Here is a 16,333-nt window from a genome sequence, read left to right as displayed (position 1 = left end):
AGGAGCCAAAATGGAAGTGTCATTGACATTTTATTTGCATTAACAATTCACGATACAGTACATCGACATGCGGGCCACACTGATGTCAACGTCAACAGGATTCATGTTCACATAATAGCGACAAGCTAATTACGCATCAGCAACGGCAATTAGGTTCACTGTATGTATGTGTATGTTGGTCATTGATTGCAGCATCCCTGGGGATGTCATTTCATCATGCGCCATTTGTCTTACACGAGTCTGACAAGAGACAAGATGTTCAACCTTCTGGGAAACAATCGGTGTGTCTGCGTGATCATGTTTTTATATCTTTGTGTGGACAAAGAGTAATAGAATTGTGGTGGACATGTTTTTTGGTGGGAGCATTTCGGCCGGTCCATGTGTGTGTGTGTGTGTAGAAGATTTTCTACATTCAAAGCAAGGATGGCAGCGTGTGTATGCTTTGGTTTTGGTCTGCGTGGCACAATGTAACAAATGTTATTTGTGAGGACATTCTCAAACAAAATGGCACTATTTGCTGTTAATGTGCTGTGACATTCGAGGCTCTTCTCCAAATTACTGCTCCACTCAATCCAAATAAACTCCCAAGTTGTTGATCTGAAATTGTTTATTGGTGTCAGTTGTTATTAGTCAAAACAATCGGTGTTAATAATTATCGACATCCAAATTCACAGTGTGTGCCAAACTGCTATTGTGTGTTTAAAAAAAATAATGGCATTAAAATCCATCAAGTGACAATAATTGAGGAATTGCACCAGACCTGAAATCATTTTTTAAGTCAAATAAGCCCTTCGTGGGATTTTTTCCTGGCATCTAATTGAGCTGCTCTACATTCATTCATCACATACAAAAAAAACATTTGGTAATTTCCTACTAGGTCCAAATGCAAGGCAACAAACAAAAAGGCTCAAGTTACCATCACAAAGTGTCAGTCAGTGCAGCAATAAACACACACAAACACACAAAATCTATCAAAAAAAATGTTTTTGAGGTACAAAGTTGCAAAATGTCAACATCAATCTCATAAATAAAACAATCACAGCAACCAAGAGTCTTTAAAAAGAAATAAACATCATCCTGGATTCGTGCAGGCATCCACGTATGCGCGCATCCTGGCCCGGTGTGCAGATTCCAAGCAGTGCCCGACTGCCCGCTCCGCCTCGTCCACGCGGCGCCGGAAGCGCACGCGGTCCCGGGCCATCTCCTCCCAGGGTCCTTTGCGGGAGGCGGCGGCGGCAAAGCGCCACGCACACATCACGTGAACCTCCACCACCGGAGAGAAGCGGACCTCACGCTAAAGGACAACACAAACAAATGACACGTCAATACGTGCGGTAAAGATGGGGCTTGCTATACTTGTAATAATATATACAGTGTATACACACACATCTAAAATCAACCAGGATGAGCACAATTAGAAAGACACTTTTTAATTGAGTATTTCTTGGGAAGGGAGGGAAGAAAGAGGGCAGGAGGACATGAAAAGGAAGGCGACAGGAAGGAAGGCGGGATGAAGAAATGAAGGAGGATGACACAAAAGGAGTGAAAGGAGGAAGGGTGCATGTGAAGAAGCAAGGCAAAGACAAAAAAGGAAGGAATGGAGAAGGCGGCTCGAATGATTTGAAGGAAAATAAGTAACAAGGAAGGTAGTATGATGTATGGAGGGGAGTTTGGGGGAGATGGGACATATGACCAAGAAGAAGAAAGGAAGGGGAGAAAATGTTATATTTAAAAAAAAAAAGAGTCGGAAGGAAAGGGAAAAAGATGCAAGCAAGGAAGGGATGAAGGAAAGGGTTTGGGGCTGAAGGGTTAACAGAAAGATGGAAGGAAGGATGAATGCCAAGAAGAAAGAGGGAGGTAGTGGAAGGAAGCAAGTCTGGTATCAAAGAAAAGGAGGACTTAGGATGGCAGGTACAAAAGGATAAAAGAAGGGATTAAGGAAAGGAGGTAAGGATGGAGGGAAGGCAGCAAAGGAAATAGGGGGGATGGACGGCAAGACAGAAACAAGGATGGTACAAAAGGAAGAAAGGAAAGAGTGAAGGAAGGAAGGATCAGCACACACGTGCGTCCTTCGGGACCCCATTTTGTAACAACATGATTCAAGTGTGTTGAATGAATGTCTTTGTGCCAACTACGTCCAAGTGTAGCGGTTTTGTGTTTGTGGGCCGGCGTGTTCATTCAGCGGCTGTGATGCAACCCGAGTCGGGAGCTCGCGACAAGTCTCGGCCGACTCATCGAGTCACGTGATCGGTCAGCATGACAACAACACGGCAAACGCGAAACAAAACAAGTTACCGCGCACGCGCCTTCCGCTCCAACAGACACCGCGCATCAATTAAGCAGTCCTCTTAGAAAATTGGATGGCGCAAAAACAAACAAACAAATAATAAGTGCGTCCCTATATGGCATGTCAGGTTAAATATAGATTTTAATCTAGATTTGAACCAAAATGCACACTTGACATTTGTAAAACTGATGTTTAGGATGATGGAGTCGCGGGGGGGGGGGGTGATTCTTCAAGGTCTCAACAACTCATAAATCACTAAAAGGTTTGAACAATGGGGAGGATATTTAAAAATCAGAAACAAGTTTTATAAATATATCAATAGAGTAGATATTTATGGAGATCGCGCTTTCAAACAAGAGTGAAGCAGCGACGGCGGCTTGAGATGTAAAAACAGATAAGCACAACAGCAATTGAAGAAAAAAAAAAAAACAAGACAGCAAATTCAACAACACAAATACAAAAAAAACAACCTAATCTGACTTTTTTGGGGGTATTTGTGAGCTTTGATTTGCTGTTGTGATCGTTTTAGTCGTTTTTGATTTACTGCTGTGAATGTTTTTTGGTGTTTGTCATTTTTGATCTGCTGTTGTGATCAATTTTGGGTTTTGATTTGCTGTTTAGTTTTTGGTTTTCGTATTTTGTTTTCTCGTTTAGATTTTTTTTCTCTTTTGTTTGTTTTTGTGTTTTGGACTTTGGGGTCACCGTAGGCAGCAGTACAAACTGTTCCTTCAACGCGACGATGTAAAAATAGCTTGTCAAGTCACGGTGTCAGTTTTAGAAAATGTGTGGGTGTGTCAGGAGTGTGCCACTGTGTTAGTGATCTCGTACCTTTTTTCGGGTTTCAGGTCCGCCGCGCCTGTTGGGTGATTGACATCTGTGGGTGGGTCGTTTCCATGGCACCCGTGTCACAGCGTCAGGGCAACGCGTGACACGTTGGCTATGTTTCTGGAGTGTTTTGGGTGTGGTGCGTTTAGCAGGAGTAGCTTTGAGAGGCTCTGAGACATGTTGAGGCAGGTGATTGCTGGGACGGGCCTGGAAGTTCAATGGGTGGTAAGGGTCGTCTGTCTGGTCGAGGAACCCCCACAGCTCGTCCTCGTCCTCTGAGGAAGAGGTGAAGCCGCCCTCGTCACTGTCGGTACCCGCCGAGGCGGCTTGCGGCGCTTTGCTGATGGTGCAGGCAGTGAAACACATGGGGTCGTACGGGTCGTCGGGCCTGGAGAAAAACTCGAGAAGGCGTTCGTTCTCTTCCAGATCGGCGATGGACACGTCGGAGCTGGACCAGCTGGAGTCGCTGTCAGAGCGGCTGACCCACATCTTCAGGCCCGACATTTCCTCTGACGCCTTGCCTGTCGCGTCAGCTTTGGGCTTCTTCAGGAAGAGGTCGTAAGGGTCGTCGCACGTGGGTTGCCATAAGGCCTGGCTTTCCTGGCTGTTAAACTTATTGCCGTCGACGACGTTCTCGGAATCATCCTGGAAGAGCGACTCCTTGGGGAAAGCCGGCAATATATCCCAGTCGCCGTGGAAGCCCACGTAGACGCCATCGTGGGAAGCCAGGCCGGACAGCAGCGCTTCGGCCGCGGCCCGGCCGCCGCTATTGTCGTCGGCGCCACCGCCGCAGAGGTCTGAGAGGCCGTTGGGTCGACCCACCATCACACCGGCGTCATTGTCAAACAGCGAGGAGAAGAGGAACGACTCGGTTGGGCTGTGCTGGATGTGCTGCCCCATCTCGTCTGTGATCCGGAAGTGTACCTCAAAGCGAAACATCTGGAAAACTAAGAAGAAAAAAAAGAGAAAAAGTGGACAGTTAAATCGTGACACAAAATGGAGGTTGACTGCAGGTTTAGAATCCTCCTTGACAATCACTTTTTGTTTTGTTTTTTACAATTTAGAGGTTATTTTGGCCCCTTCTAGGAATTGTTCTCCTTCATTTCCTCACCTATCCCACACTGTGTCCATGTATCCCACAACTTCTATTTTGGGGGGCTAAAACAGTCAAATGGCAATAATGATGGTTAGCACAACAAAGCTAGAAACTTATTTGCTCGAAAACAATTTGATGAGCCGTGTTTATTCATGTTTTTCGGTTGAAATATATCAAAGGGACAATTATTTCTGTCAACTCTACTCTTATTTCTCTGTTGAAAAAGTAGCAAAGCCAATTGTCACATTAGCAAAAACGTAAAACATTTTGTTGAATTGCCCAACTTAAAATTTTATCGAACTTGGCCTTGAAATGTTGAGTGTAAAATACTTCCTTTGATGTTTTTACAAAACAGTTCCTGAGCGTAAAAATATTTCGATCTAGTTGAGAATATGCCGATGGGAAAATCACACACAGTCTGTAACGGCACCTCACCTCAACAAAGCCACAAGCCCAGCATCGATAAACAATAACGTTCGATTGTTTTTTTTTTATTTGATTGAAATGTAAGGAATAAATGGTGTTATTCAACTGTTATGCTTAGTTGGATAGAGCAGACTTGACGAGTTGCATCATGTTTTCTCAACTGAAAAAAAAAGAATGCCTTGTCTTCCCTACTAACGGAAGCGCGTCACGTGGTATAACACGCAGTTCCGCGCTGATAAACTGATAAACAAAATATATTAGTTGTTGAGTTCGGGTTAACTAAGTAATACACGTCTAATTGAATATTTTGTAGAGTTCTTCTAGTTTCTTTGAACGCACTACAGCTTTAAAATCCATCCAACTACAGACTACAACGCCGCTTACCCCACGGTCCAAAATGAGTATTACCTCTACCGTGTGTAGTTAAAAGTCTCTCTCAATTGGTTTTCTGGAATCATACTATAAAATTGAATTTCAGCGAAGAGCAAGTTGAATCATGGAGTCAGAATAATAGGTAAATAAAATATTTTCAAAAGAGAATACCGAGAGCTTGGGAAAAGCCCTTTTTTCCGTGGGTACAAAACCGCACCCCGGTCGTGCTATGGTGAACGATTATGGTCTCAAAGTGGAAACTTTTGGTGTTTTCTTCTTACCAGACAAGAATGTGCAGTAGATGACTCGAACCATAATCCAGAGATGCTCCCACAGCACTGTCAGCATCTGCTTGGTCCAAGGCAAAAGAGCCATTCCCCGGTTGCCCAACCTCTCCATGGCCGCGGCGGTTGTTACTGTCCGATCACAAGTCATCTCCGGAGACATTTTTCGACGATGCGGGGAGAAAAGGACAAACCAGTCACGTATTCTGATACTCTTCGTCGAAGACCAGCTGGCTTCGCGTTAAAAAGAGATTAATGTCACTGTACGGACGCTTCATTTTCTGCCGAATTGGCGCCATGTTTTCCTCTGGGCTTCCTTGTCAGGCGTTCCCGTGTTGCTGCATCTCCATTTTTTCATTTGTCATATTTCTTGCGTCTTCTGGTTGTGGCGAATAACTCTTTGTCGTTACGCTCTTGCTTTAATACACGGGATGACGTCAGACTGCACGCTGATTGGACAGAACAACTGTCAGTCAGTCTGAAGGAGGGGTTTGTACTTCATCTTTTTGATGATTGCGTCGATAAGCGTCATGCTGTGTTCCGATTGGACAGAACGAATGTCAGTCATTTCTCAAGGGCCCACGCCCTCGTTTTCTTACGTCATGGTGACGCATAGAAAGTCACGTAATTTCTCGAACACCGAGGAAATCCTCAGAACGGAAAGACGAAAGGGAAAATTAAAACCCTACCGTTATTTGTGTACCCGTTAATAAAAATGCATATGTTCAGTAATGTTTAGGAATAAAATACTGTTGGTAGTACTCTGAAACCAAAAAGAGAGCTGGTACATTGTCTTTAACGACATCAAAGATAATTCAATCAGAAAAATCGCATACACAGTATTACTAGTGAACTTAATATAGATTTCAACAAGTTAATATTAGTTTGTAGTGAATTTATGTGCCGCTTTTGTGGTAAACTGGCCCCCGAGCTCAGTTATGACCCCAAACACCCCTCCAAAAATAATTGATGAAATTGGATGCTTGCATTAGTACACTCCATTAAAATTTATTACTAAAATGTCCCTCAGAGATGAACAAAAGCATTTTAATCATTGTTGCTTTTAAGATTAAATAATAAAAAAGACAAAGGGAGCTTCAAAATGTGAACTTTCATTTATTTGAAAACTGAAGCTTTTATGCCACCAGAGCAGAAGCTGTAGAAGACTCACTGTGAACGGAAACAAAAACACAGTTAGAAAATACTAAGGATACCATACACATGAAAAAAATATATTGATTATAAACAATTCATCTTGTGCGAAGGGGACTGGCAAAAGCGACACAGGCGAGCCGCTCTGCTAATTTACCTCCGGGTTTTGCTCTTGCACAACAGAAATATCACAACTCTCAAGATGAGAGAGAGAAGGACAATGTTTTTGTGCCACGGCTTGGAAGTTAGTTTTGAGAGAATAAGAGAGGCGACTGAATACGTACTACTTCCAGTTGGGGGCCAGAACCCTCTTGGTCTTATAGTAGCGGGCCAGCCGGTGGATTCTGCTCTCGATGAGAATCAGGCGGAACTTGGCATCCTTGTCCTGCACATGGACGAACACCAACATCGAGTCAGGCCGTGTTCAGGAATGAGTGTAAACATCTGAGCGTTTTTGAACTTGGCACCTTTCTGTTTCTCTCCAGATGCTTCCTGACGGCCACGGCCTTCTTGATCAGGTGGTACAGGTCCTCAGGCAGGTCAGGGGCCAGGCCCTTGGACTTGAGGATCCTCAGGATTTTGTTGCCCGTGACAAAACGGACCTGGGCCACACCGTGGGAGTCCCTCAGAATGACACCTAAAATACACATATAACAAAGAATATAGATTTATATATGAGCAATGAGCAACCACAAACAAAGTATGACTATTTGTTTTTCCATGTTATTCTGACTTCAAGATGGCGCCGCGAGAGTGGTTGCCTTTCCAGCAGCTCCTACACTTTTGTTCAACTTTCTTCCTTTCATAACTGCTGCTGTAAATTGGGAATTTCTCCATCATGAGACGACAAAAGTTTTTCTTATTCTTAATATTGAACAGTATATCACAAAGTCAGTACAATTTAAACAAAAATATGGTTCTCAAGTATCATAAAAATCTCGTGCGGGAGAAGTTTATAACCCTATTGAGGTGTGGGCTAACTGGTACTGAATCGTCTTTTTTTTTTCACTGACAACAGGGCTACGCGATAACTCAATATAAATATGTATCACCACTGACATGCTCGATATCAACAGAAAATGCCTTCGATAATATGTTTGATGAAAAAAAAAAAGAAATCAGAAAGCAAATTGATTGCGGCATTGTGTGTGTTGTAGGGAACGCGCTGCCACCTCCAATGACAAAGCCGAAGAAGACTAACGACTAAGAAGTGCGTGCAGAAAAAAAAGATTCCCAATTAATTAAAAAAAATTCAACGAATAAAATAACTTTCCCTCCCTTCATATTTGGGCAATAATTAAATGTGTATTTGTGCTCTGGGTAAGTCGGCCTGATTCACCACGAATAGTGGAGGTGAACTGTAAATATATGGTTCAAAAAATAACTTCCATTTTCCATTCACAGAAGGCTTTGCATGGCACAATGAATTTAATTAAGGAAGTAACAAGGACAACTATCCTTGCCATGCGTTTGTGTTGCCACTAGTTGGAATGTGTCATATTTATCAGACATGTTGGGATTTATGCTGCACTACCGTGACTTGAAGTTGTGTTTGAAATAATGACACCTCGTTCAATTCCACACGCAACTTGCATTGCTCTCAAACATTCTACATTACGCTTTTGCTCCATGTCATGATTTCTGACATTTGAGTTTCAGTCATATGCTTTGGATCATACACAACCGGCAAACATAACATCCCATCAATTCCATATATTTAGTGAGTAGTGTGCTGACGATATATTTAAATTAAGGAACAGTACCCAATTGACTCACCAATCTGAGAGGGGGTCAAGCCCTTTTTGGCCAGCTTGAAAATCTGCTCTTTGACATCATCGGATGTCAGCTTAAGCCACTGCAACAATTAGAAAAAAAACTGTATTATAGTACAGTATGTACAAAGATAAATTACAATGTACAATGAAATGGTGAATTCTGAGACAATTTGTTATTACCAACTGTACCGACTGTATTTAATAAAAGTCCCACAACTTTGATGTACATCACTGCTGACTTTCCTTCATAGAAATCCCTTTTCATTATTATCCATGTCCATAAGTAATAACCTGCAGTCTATTTTTTGTTTGTTCAAAATTTCTTTTTCAGGCTTAAGACAAAAAAACAAATTTCCTTTTATTCCTCCTCAAATGCTGTTTTTGTATTTGTTTTTCACCCAGTTAGCTGTTCGTTTGTGTTACATTTGTGGATATTGATGCTATGACAATCAAATGTTTCCTCCCAGGATGACAATTGTATACAACACTGATTTTGGGTGCATGTATGCGGATTTTTCTTTTACGTTACTTTTTGTACTTCTTGAAGTTGCCTTTAATCGTGATGCGAAATGTTTATAAACCTTGCAAGAGTGTGTGAGAGACTCACAGTTGGGACACTGCGTCTGTAAGGCAAAGCTGACTGGGACAAGCCCTTTCTGTTAGGAAGAAAAGAAAACATTTTGTTGTCAAAGTAGTGCAAAAAGACAAATTAGCTCGACTAGCATCGAGTTGGCCTGCACCGTAGTTACGACAACCCCAAAGGACAAAATTACTCATGAGACATTTGAAGTTTTGCTACGCTACCACCAAGAAGAAGGAAATGTGACAATTATATCTATGAGTGCTTTCCATGAATCAAACCCTGTCAAATTGAGCACTGAAGCTCCAGGTAAGCATCAGCTAATTCAAGCTAGCACGAAGCTAACAGACGACCGAAAGCGGGTCTGCCTCATGCTTTTTTTCTAGCTTCTAGAGCCGTTTTTAAGCCTCCAAGTTGTCCGATTGATGCTCGACATTCGCTTAGAATCACTCTCGTATCGGTAAAGACAAGATGTGAAGGGGAAAAATCTACTTTCAAGGCGAAAAATCGGCGTTTACCCGGGAGCGTGCATGCGACCCATGATGGCGGTAGAGGAAGAGAGGCCCCACACGAGACAGAAAACGGGGCTTTGCGCTTGCGCCGGATGTGACGGATGAAGCGCGGGTGACGTCACAGGAAATTGTCGATAAATTTCGGAAACGTATACAAAACTTCCATCCATCCATTCTCTCTACCGCTTATCCGGGGTCCGATTGCGGGGGGAATGGCTTTAGCAGGAAAGCTCCGGCGACTTCCCTCTCCTCAGCCACTTCTTCTAGCTCTTCCCGGAGGATCCCAATGCGTTCCCAGGCCAGCCGGTAGACATAGTCTCTCCAGGTTGTCCTGGGTCGTTCCCGGGACCTCCTGCTGGTCGTACCTGCCGGAACGATCCTGATAAACTGCCCGAGCATCGGTGAAAACAAAACTTATGTCACGAAACATAATTTCCAAATCCCTTCCAAATGATAAATATTTCTTCTATTTAATCTGCATGCAAAATATATTGAATCAAACAAAAAAGTACCAAAAGTATTTGTCCGATCCGATATCTTTGTGCGTTATCACGAATCGGCTTTGGATGAAAGAAGCGCCTGAAACAGTATTGTTAATGCATTATTTGATTTATTTACGTTTTGTTTTTTTAATGGGGTTATTTGATTTATTCCATATAAAGTACTATGGGCGTTTATACCAAAAGTTTAAAAATGTGTTTATATAGCTAAAATACTCCTAATTCTGTCCAAACTCACTCATTTGTTGCACATCAAAGTTACATTTTTGTGCACAATTCATCCATGGTTGCAAGTTTTGTTTTGATTCAGTTTTGAAATTGATGCACAAATATGTACGAAATTAGTGTGGGTCTTACCTTGTGCAGGTAAGACCATATTAGCGTATAATTATCATACGTTGCAGTTGTTGTGCTTCAATGAAAGCAGATGCCCCATGCAGTTACAAACCCTTATTTTATTTTCATGAATTAAAAAAAAAAGACAAATTGTGATAGCAAACCCAACAGATTAATATTTCAGCAACAGTGTGTTCACATACACTTATAAAAAATCATTTTGGGGGTCAGGGAGAATAACTATTATCTGACATTTTCTTATGCAGGCAAAAATACTCAACTTTCGTCCCATTTGTTCCCCAAAACATTGAATGTGCTTTAGCAAAGACGCATTACACACTGATCCATGTCACCAATTAAAAATAAATAACTGGCCACATTAACACAAATGTTCTCTTTATACAGACATGAATGGAGTTAACCAAGGTGGGATTAATATTTATTAGAGCGAGTGTCACTTTTTTCCATAAATGATCATCATCGTCATGATATGTAAACACACTTGCATGGGGATTAAAACTTTCATATCTTTGTGAGTTTTCTTGTTCCCTTTTTTTGCTTTCTGTGTGTGGGTCAAAAGTGCTGATCAGGAGAAACCCGCAACATTCCAAATGAACATGTAGGCACTGCACGTGAAATCCCAAACAGCCCCTAAAAGTGTGCTATCTTGCCATTAATACCAGCTTGTGTGCAATTAGTGGAAAGCCCACCTTTACCCGAGAACCTACGCCCCCCCCTAAAAAAAAAGAAGACATCCCCAGACTAAATGTTTCTTTTGAGATGGTTATTGAAAATAAATAAAGCAGTAAGGCCGCATTAAAAGAGATTGTGAGCCGTCGCTAAGGCACCTTGAAGTGGTCGGATTTTGCTGCTCTCCTCGGCTAAATTTGGCACATTTGTGTGGGTGTGTTTGTGGGCGGGGGGTGGTTGTAGTGTAACACCTGGACTCTTCTCTCAAACCACCTCAAATGTGATAAAAACGGCAAATTTGACATTTCTGGGAAGAATCCCGAAATTCATTGCCTGGGATCTCGTGAGTTAAATGACCCCAAAGTGTCTGCAGGTACAACAGCAAAGGAGTTTTTTTTCCCCCAGAGAGAATCCTGTAGTTTATTCCGTGCAATCTGGTGTGTCAAACTATCCTAAAGTGTGTGTGGTAAAAGCAGCAAACTGTGACGCCCCCTTAGGAAGGAGAATATGTTATTAAAAAAAAACAACCAAACAAACTTGCTTCTAGTCCTTGAAAAATAAACGTGTCTATTTCTCTCTCTATTTATATTTACTCTTGTGAAGGTGAGCAGTTTTGGTCCTCTAATATCAAAATGTACAAAACATTACAGCTCACTGTTAAAGTTAAGGAGGAGAGACAAGAAATGAAGCGGCGATTGTTTTGTCACAGAAAAAAAAATCCAGGTGGTGTTTTTTTTTTAGAAGTAGGGCACGGCAGTGAGCTTGTACCACTTGACCGTCTCTTTGCCCAGGTCAAAGTCTTTGAGGCGAAGCGTGATGCCACCCAGGAAGTAGTTCTCACGGAGGGACTCGGCACTCAGCACGCTGAGTTGCAGCTCGCGCAGGCCCAATGTCTCCTTGCTGTAGCCGCTGTACACCAGCTGAGGAGCAAAGTCAGTCACATGGCGTCAATTTTGAATTACATTTGTGACTAAACATGTGAAATGCTCCCAAATTTGAACCTTCTAGAAAATTGACAATATGCACTCTCTGTCCAATCTAATAAAGTCAGGCTACAATTTATTCTAACGTGGTCTCACCATCTCGTTGAAGGTCGGGTTCCTGGTTTTCCTCGAGATCTTGGTCTTCCGCTTGGAAGTCTTATGCGGATCCGGAAGCAGGTACGTCTTCACGTATGGGTTAGGATCCGTCCCCTCTTCAGACACCTGAAATGGAACGCGGAGGATAATGGGGTGAGCCGAGAAGCTACACTGTTCAAGCGGCACGTGTGACGCTCGTGTCGCCATGTTTACCAGATCTCGGATGTGCATGACCATGATGAAGAGTGTGCTGTTCCGGTATGAGATGGACAGCTTGACCTCGCCTTCCACACGGCCCGACGTTGGACTCAACGGGGGCTCTGCAAGAGTCCCAACACGTAAGTATATGTTGGGGTATCTCATAGACAAAAAGTAAATGACTCAGCCTATGGGAATGTCATGCATCACTAAAAAAAAAGAAGTACTTTGCGGAGCACATCTCTCAAATTAATTCAAGAGCAGAGAGTTCCCTACGCAGCATTAAAGACGACCTGGCATATTGCTTAAAAACAATTACTTCGAAACGTTCCAGTAGAGTTTGACTCCACTATGTTGCGTATATCCATATTTACATTCCGGCAACTTCTTAGTTCTGCCCAGTTTGCCTCAGGTATTCCAGTATATCAAGACGACACTTGTCTCGGCGATAAGCATCTCAGGAGATTGTGACACGTGGTTGAGCTGCAACGTCGCATGCAGTCATGTTCCAGGAACTTTGTGATTTCTTTGTTATGCTCATTCTGCAATGTCTTGTCTGGTGAGAAGCGATTCAAGTCAACCTGGGCAAGCTATGTGACTTAATTTTTCTTTCTTGTTGACATTTTTCTGATTTTCTCTATAAGTTTATTAGGTTTTACACTCCACTTGCACTTGGCAGAAATTTCTAACAGTGTTTTGTACAAATAATTTGCACCCCCAGGACTAAATAAAGATTCTTCATCTGAATAAAGGCCTTCCATCTGCATCTGCTTACCAGGAGCTCTTTGGGTCGCGTCCAAACCTTCCGTCTTGTCATCGCGTGCCACCGGATGAAAGAACGTGTAGATCAGGTCGCACTAGAAGAGAAGAATGTTAGATGACAAAAGACAGCAATTTGCTGACCCGTTTGCGTGCGTGTACCTGTTTGACCTCGGCCGAGCTCCTCATCAGGTTGTGGATGTAGTTGTTCAGCTCCAGCTTCCTCTTGGCGGCCACCTCCTTGATGTGGGTACGGCCCAGCACCATTTTACTTGGGAAACTGAAAGGGGGGGGACGACGACAATCGATTTTGTGTCTGTAGTGCACATTTCATCCACATGAGGGAGGTAGTTAGCTGTCTACTACTGTCTGTGATGCCACAAATATTGAACGCACGTTCCAGTAAAATCTCAATTCTATTTCACAACAACGGAATTTCCGACTCTTCCATTCCCTCCATGGTTTTAATAAAAATCAAATGGCAATGACATTTCACCCCCCCCTCTCCTTTCAGTAATGTTCTTATTTCTCCTGATACACAACTATTGAGCAAGCTTGATGGGGCTGTGATGACATTTTCATGATTTATTTCATTTGATTTTTCCGATCTCACAGTATGTTCTCTAGCTTCTTCCCACAACCAAAAAAAGCCTCTTAAAAACGTCTGAGGGAATAGAATGTAAAAAGTGGCTTGTGGAGGAATACCTTGGTAGCTTCCAGAGGGGGAAGAGGATACTGAGTTTGTTATGGAGCTCCTGAAACTCATCAAAAGTTCGGAAGACAAACTGGGGCTCGTTCTGCCCTTCCCTGAGCAACCTCACCACGTACGTCTGCGCAAAGGGAACAAGAGGGAAGAATAATAAGTATAATAATTAAAACATAAGCCAATAATTACCCCCGGACGCTCCTTTGAAAAACGTACATAGTGCTTGTCAGGGTTGTATCGCTTCTGGAAAGAGAAGATGGAGGCGTGGAGAATGCGGCCCTCCTGCTTTAAGGTGTACGTCTTGGGCGAGAAGGATAGGATGGGCTCGTCGTTGGCCGGTAGACCTGAGAAGCGGAGCTGGGCCAGGTTGTGGATGAAGAAATTGAACTTGGTGGCCACGCTGCCCAGGCTGGACTCGATCAGTCTGCAATGATGTTATGAAGTTGTTAACAAATGTGAAATTGTATATTTGAGCTCACACAACTGGTGGATTTTTATTTCACTCCGTCTAAACTGGATTTATGCAGCCTGGTTCAATTTGGAGAACTGGGGAAAAAAATCCAAATGTGGATGGAGGCCTTTTCACACTGCACTTATTGCACCATTGACTGAACACATTCTTTGTGTGATGTGCTTTGAGGAGCTATGCGAGACAACTTCAGATGGCGCATCCAATAGGAGAAGGATTGGCAAAGTGATTTCAGAGAAAAGAATCCACGGTATTTCCTGGTAGGCCGATAAGCAGCCACTTCCTGATATGGGGCATGCTCCTACTGGTGGCAATGCTATCGTTGCACCCTGCTCCACCATGAACACAGAGAAAACCAAGCGAAGCGTGAAAAGGCCTTAAAAATCGGATACATTTCAAAACGATTGCGACGGTGAGGGGGTTGACGTACCTGGTGAAGAAGATTGTGGCCTCGGCGTCAGTGTTGTGCGGCTGCAGTGCGTCATAAACGTACTTCAGGTCCTGCGAGCTGGTCAGCTCTGGAAGCCCCGATGACGTCATCTGAGACAGGATGAAACAGACACCGTTCAAAACAAAGACACTAACGTGCATGTCTCAAACTCAAGGCCCGGGGGCCAGATGTGGCCCGCCATATCATTTTAAGTGGCCCGCGAAAGCAAATCAAAGATGACAACTTCCATGATACTTGCTAAAATGTATACCAACATTTCAAATTTTCATCTGTAATAAATCAGTGACATATTGTAAGCATTTTGTTGTTACCAAACCCCTCATTACAGTTGCAGAAACAGTAGTTGAATAAAACGTTATTCTTGACTTTTTTTAAAAATATAGTTTCAGTCATCATGGCCCTCCAAGGGAAACGGTAATTAACAAAAATGAGTTTGACACCCCTGCAACAATTGTACGCCTCAGTGCGTACAATTGTTACCACAAGCGAGAGCGCAAGTGTGATTTTAAAATGATCAGATTCATTAAACCATAAACATGCAATCAACTGGACAATGAATTGTTGTTGTGGCAACATAATGAGCAGCTGTGAGACATCATTAAAGGCAGCATTCTGTTGCCATTCTGGGTGTGCTATAAATAGAAAGATGCCAATGAGCGAGGAAAACTCGAGTCACGAAATGGCAGAGCTACGTTAAAAATGGAACATCTTGTGAAAAATTTAAACGAAAGTAGATCTTACTGTGTGAGAGTCAAGATTTTACACTTGACAGCCATTTTCAGATTAACGATAAATATTAAGATTCAAATTACAATTCCTCAAGGGGATACCCACAGTGTGCTCGCTGTATATTACAGAACCATATCACACACCTGCAGCTATGCAAGAAGTGATGTCGGAGTAAAAGGGCCGTGCAAACAGTTCTGCGCCTCTTGAACTGGGGCGGGAGCGGCGGTAATTTGCTCGAGGGCCACCTCAACAGTAGCCAGGAAGCAGATTAGAATCTCTTCAGCAACTACCTGCCATTTTTATATTTTTGTCCACAGCAGGACTTGAACTATGATACTGCGGCTCTAAAGTCCGGGTTCTTACATCTGAACGACTGCCACCAAATATTTATTTATTAAACAATAAAAATGGTGGCGCTACAGAGAAACCCCCCAAATTGGTGTCCACTCTGGAAAGCCGGTAAATTATTAGAGCGGAATCGTTCCTTGTGTGTCTGTCTGTCATAAGCAAGTAAGTGTTTACCAGTGATAGCAGGTTGAGGAAAAGACCGGAGTGCTTGCGAATGAGATTGTAGGCCTGGCAGCAAAGATCAACAAACAGCTGGAAGCGACTGGTGGGACGCTCGCCGCCATTAATGACGTAAGCCATGTCAGAGGTAAGCACAAAGGGTGCTCGGTCCCTGGTGGCAGGCAAAACACACACACAAAAAAAAAAAATTGCATATTCAGTAGGCGGAAACAAAATGGCAACCCAATCAAACTTCACTGTCACCTTTTGAAGCTGCCAAACATCTGGGCGTGACCGAGGAACTTGCCGAAGTCGATATGGAACATGTGGCCCGTGGAGCGCAGCATGATGTTGTCATTGTGCCGGTCGCAGATGCCCAGCACGTAGGTGGCCACGCAGCAGCCAGCACAAGAGTAGATGAAGTTCTCGGAGGCCTGCGGAGTGAGGAAAAGGAGGGCGAGGAGGGAAATATGCAGGCGCCAAACATTAGCGACGCCGCAGCGCTTGATGGGAGCACATTTAGCGCAACCAGAAGATATTGACGGTGCTTCACGTTTTCCATATTTTATTATTTTCCTGTACCGTCCATGATGTGAATCA

General features: G+C 43.1%; 3 protein-coding genes and 1 non-coding gene across 4 annotated transcripts in view; all 4 read right to left on the bottom strand.

Moving 5' to 3' along the window:
- Positions 1-589: 589 nt before the first annotated feature.
- On the bottom strand, positions 590-5,707 carry LOC147206559 (uncharacterized). The gene is made up of 3 exons (XM_086110009.1): positions 5,288-5,707; positions 3,116-4,059; positions 590-1,294 (listed from the first exon to the last, which is right to left on the bottom strand). Exons 1-3 carry the CDS (start codon positions 5,451-5,453, stop codon positions 1,073-1,075), a joined length of 1,332 nt encoding a protein of 443 aa, XP_085966135.1. The 5' UTR covers positions 5,454-5,707; the 3' UTR covers positions 590-1,072.
- Positions 5,708-6,386: 679 nt separating this feature from the next.
- Positions 6,387-9,427, bottom strand: rps13 (ribosomal protein S13). Its single transcript, XM_086109940.1, has 6 exons — positions 9,316-9,427; positions 8,825-8,873; positions 8,219-8,297; positions 6,910-7,079; positions 6,727-6,827; positions 6,387-6,460 (listed from the first exon to the last, which is right to left on the bottom strand). The coding sequence occupies exons 1-6, from the start codon at positions 9,336-9,338 to the stop codon at positions 6,427-6,429; spliced, it is 456 nt and encodes a 151-aa protein (XP_085966066.1). The 5' UTR covers positions 9,339-9,427; the 3' UTR covers positions 6,387-6,426.
- On the bottom strand, positions 6,544-6,676 carry LOC147206558 (small nucleolar RNA SNORA19). The gene has a single exon (XR_015100852.1). It is a non-coding gene; the product is annotated as a small nucleolar RNA SNORA19 (small nucleolar RNA).
- Positions 9,428-10,244: 817 nt separating the features above from the next.
- The window catches only part of pik3c2a (phosphatidylinositol-4-phosphate 3-kinase, catalytic subunit type 2 alpha), a 30,387-nt gene continuing 24,298 nt past the window's right edge, over positions 10,245-16,333 (bottom strand). The window contains exons 24-33 of the mRNA XM_086108798.1: positions 15,998-16,167; positions 15,749-15,905; positions 14,477-14,586; positions 13,794-14,001; positions 13,577-13,701; positions 13,034-13,151; positions 12,888-12,969; positions 12,128-12,234; positions 11,915-12,040; positions 10,245-11,755 (exon numbers count right to left, since the gene is read on the bottom strand). Of these exons, the coding sequence (XP_085964924.1) occupies positions 11,573-11,755; positions 11,915-12,040; positions 12,128-12,234; positions 12,888-12,969; positions 13,034-13,151; positions 13,577-13,701; positions 13,794-14,001; positions 14,477-14,586; positions 15,749-15,905; positions 15,998-16,167 (1,386 nt within the window). The 3' untranslated portion in view covers positions 10,245-11,572. The remainder of the gene's footprint in view (positions 11,756-11,914; positions 12,041-12,127; positions 12,235-12,887; positions 12,970-13,033; positions 13,152-13,576; positions 13,702-13,793; positions 14,002-14,476; positions 14,587-15,748; positions 15,906-15,997; positions 16,168-16,333) is intronic.

Source organism: Hippocampus guttulatus, chromosome 4 (assembly GCF_054856545.1).
Source record: "Hippocampus guttulatus isolate MCC_2025c chromosome 4, RoL_Hgut_1.0, whole genome shotgun sequence".
Lineage (NCBI taxonomy): Eukaryota > Metazoa > Chordata > Actinopteri > Syngnathiformes > Syngnathidae > Hippocampus > Hippocampus guttulatus.
This window is presented reverse-complemented; position numbering and strand designations above follow the sequence as displayed.

What these genes read in the sequence shown, in the direction of transcription:
- LOC147206559 (XM_086110009.1), bottom strand. Translation starts at nt 5,453, where the DNA reads ATGTCTCCGGAGATGACTTGTGATCGGACAGTAACAACCGCCGCGGCC. An exon ending in CTACTGCACATTCTTGTCTG is followed by an intron (nt 4,060 to 5,287) that starts GTAAGAAGAAAA and finishes TTTTCTTCTTAG; the next exon opens with TTTTCCAGATGTTTCGCTTT. An exon ending in GACCTGAAACCCGAAAAAAG is followed by an intron (nt 1,295 to 3,115) that starts GTACGAGATCAC and finishes GTTGTCCTTTAG; the next exon opens with CGTGAGGTCCGCTTCTCTCC.
- rps13 (XM_086109940.1), bottom strand. Translation starts at nt 9,338, where the DNA reads ATGGGTCGCATGCACGCTCCCGG. An exon ending in ACAGACGCAGTGTCCCAACT is followed by an intron (nt 8,298 to 8,824) that starts GTGAGTCTCTCA and finishes TAATTGTTGCAG; the next exon opens with TGGCTTAAGCTGACATCCGA. An exon ending in CTTGACCCCCTCTCAGATTG is followed by an intron (nt 7,080 to 8,218) that starts GTGAGTCAATTG and finishes TGTGTATTTTAG; the next exon opens with GTGTCATTCTGAGGGACTCC.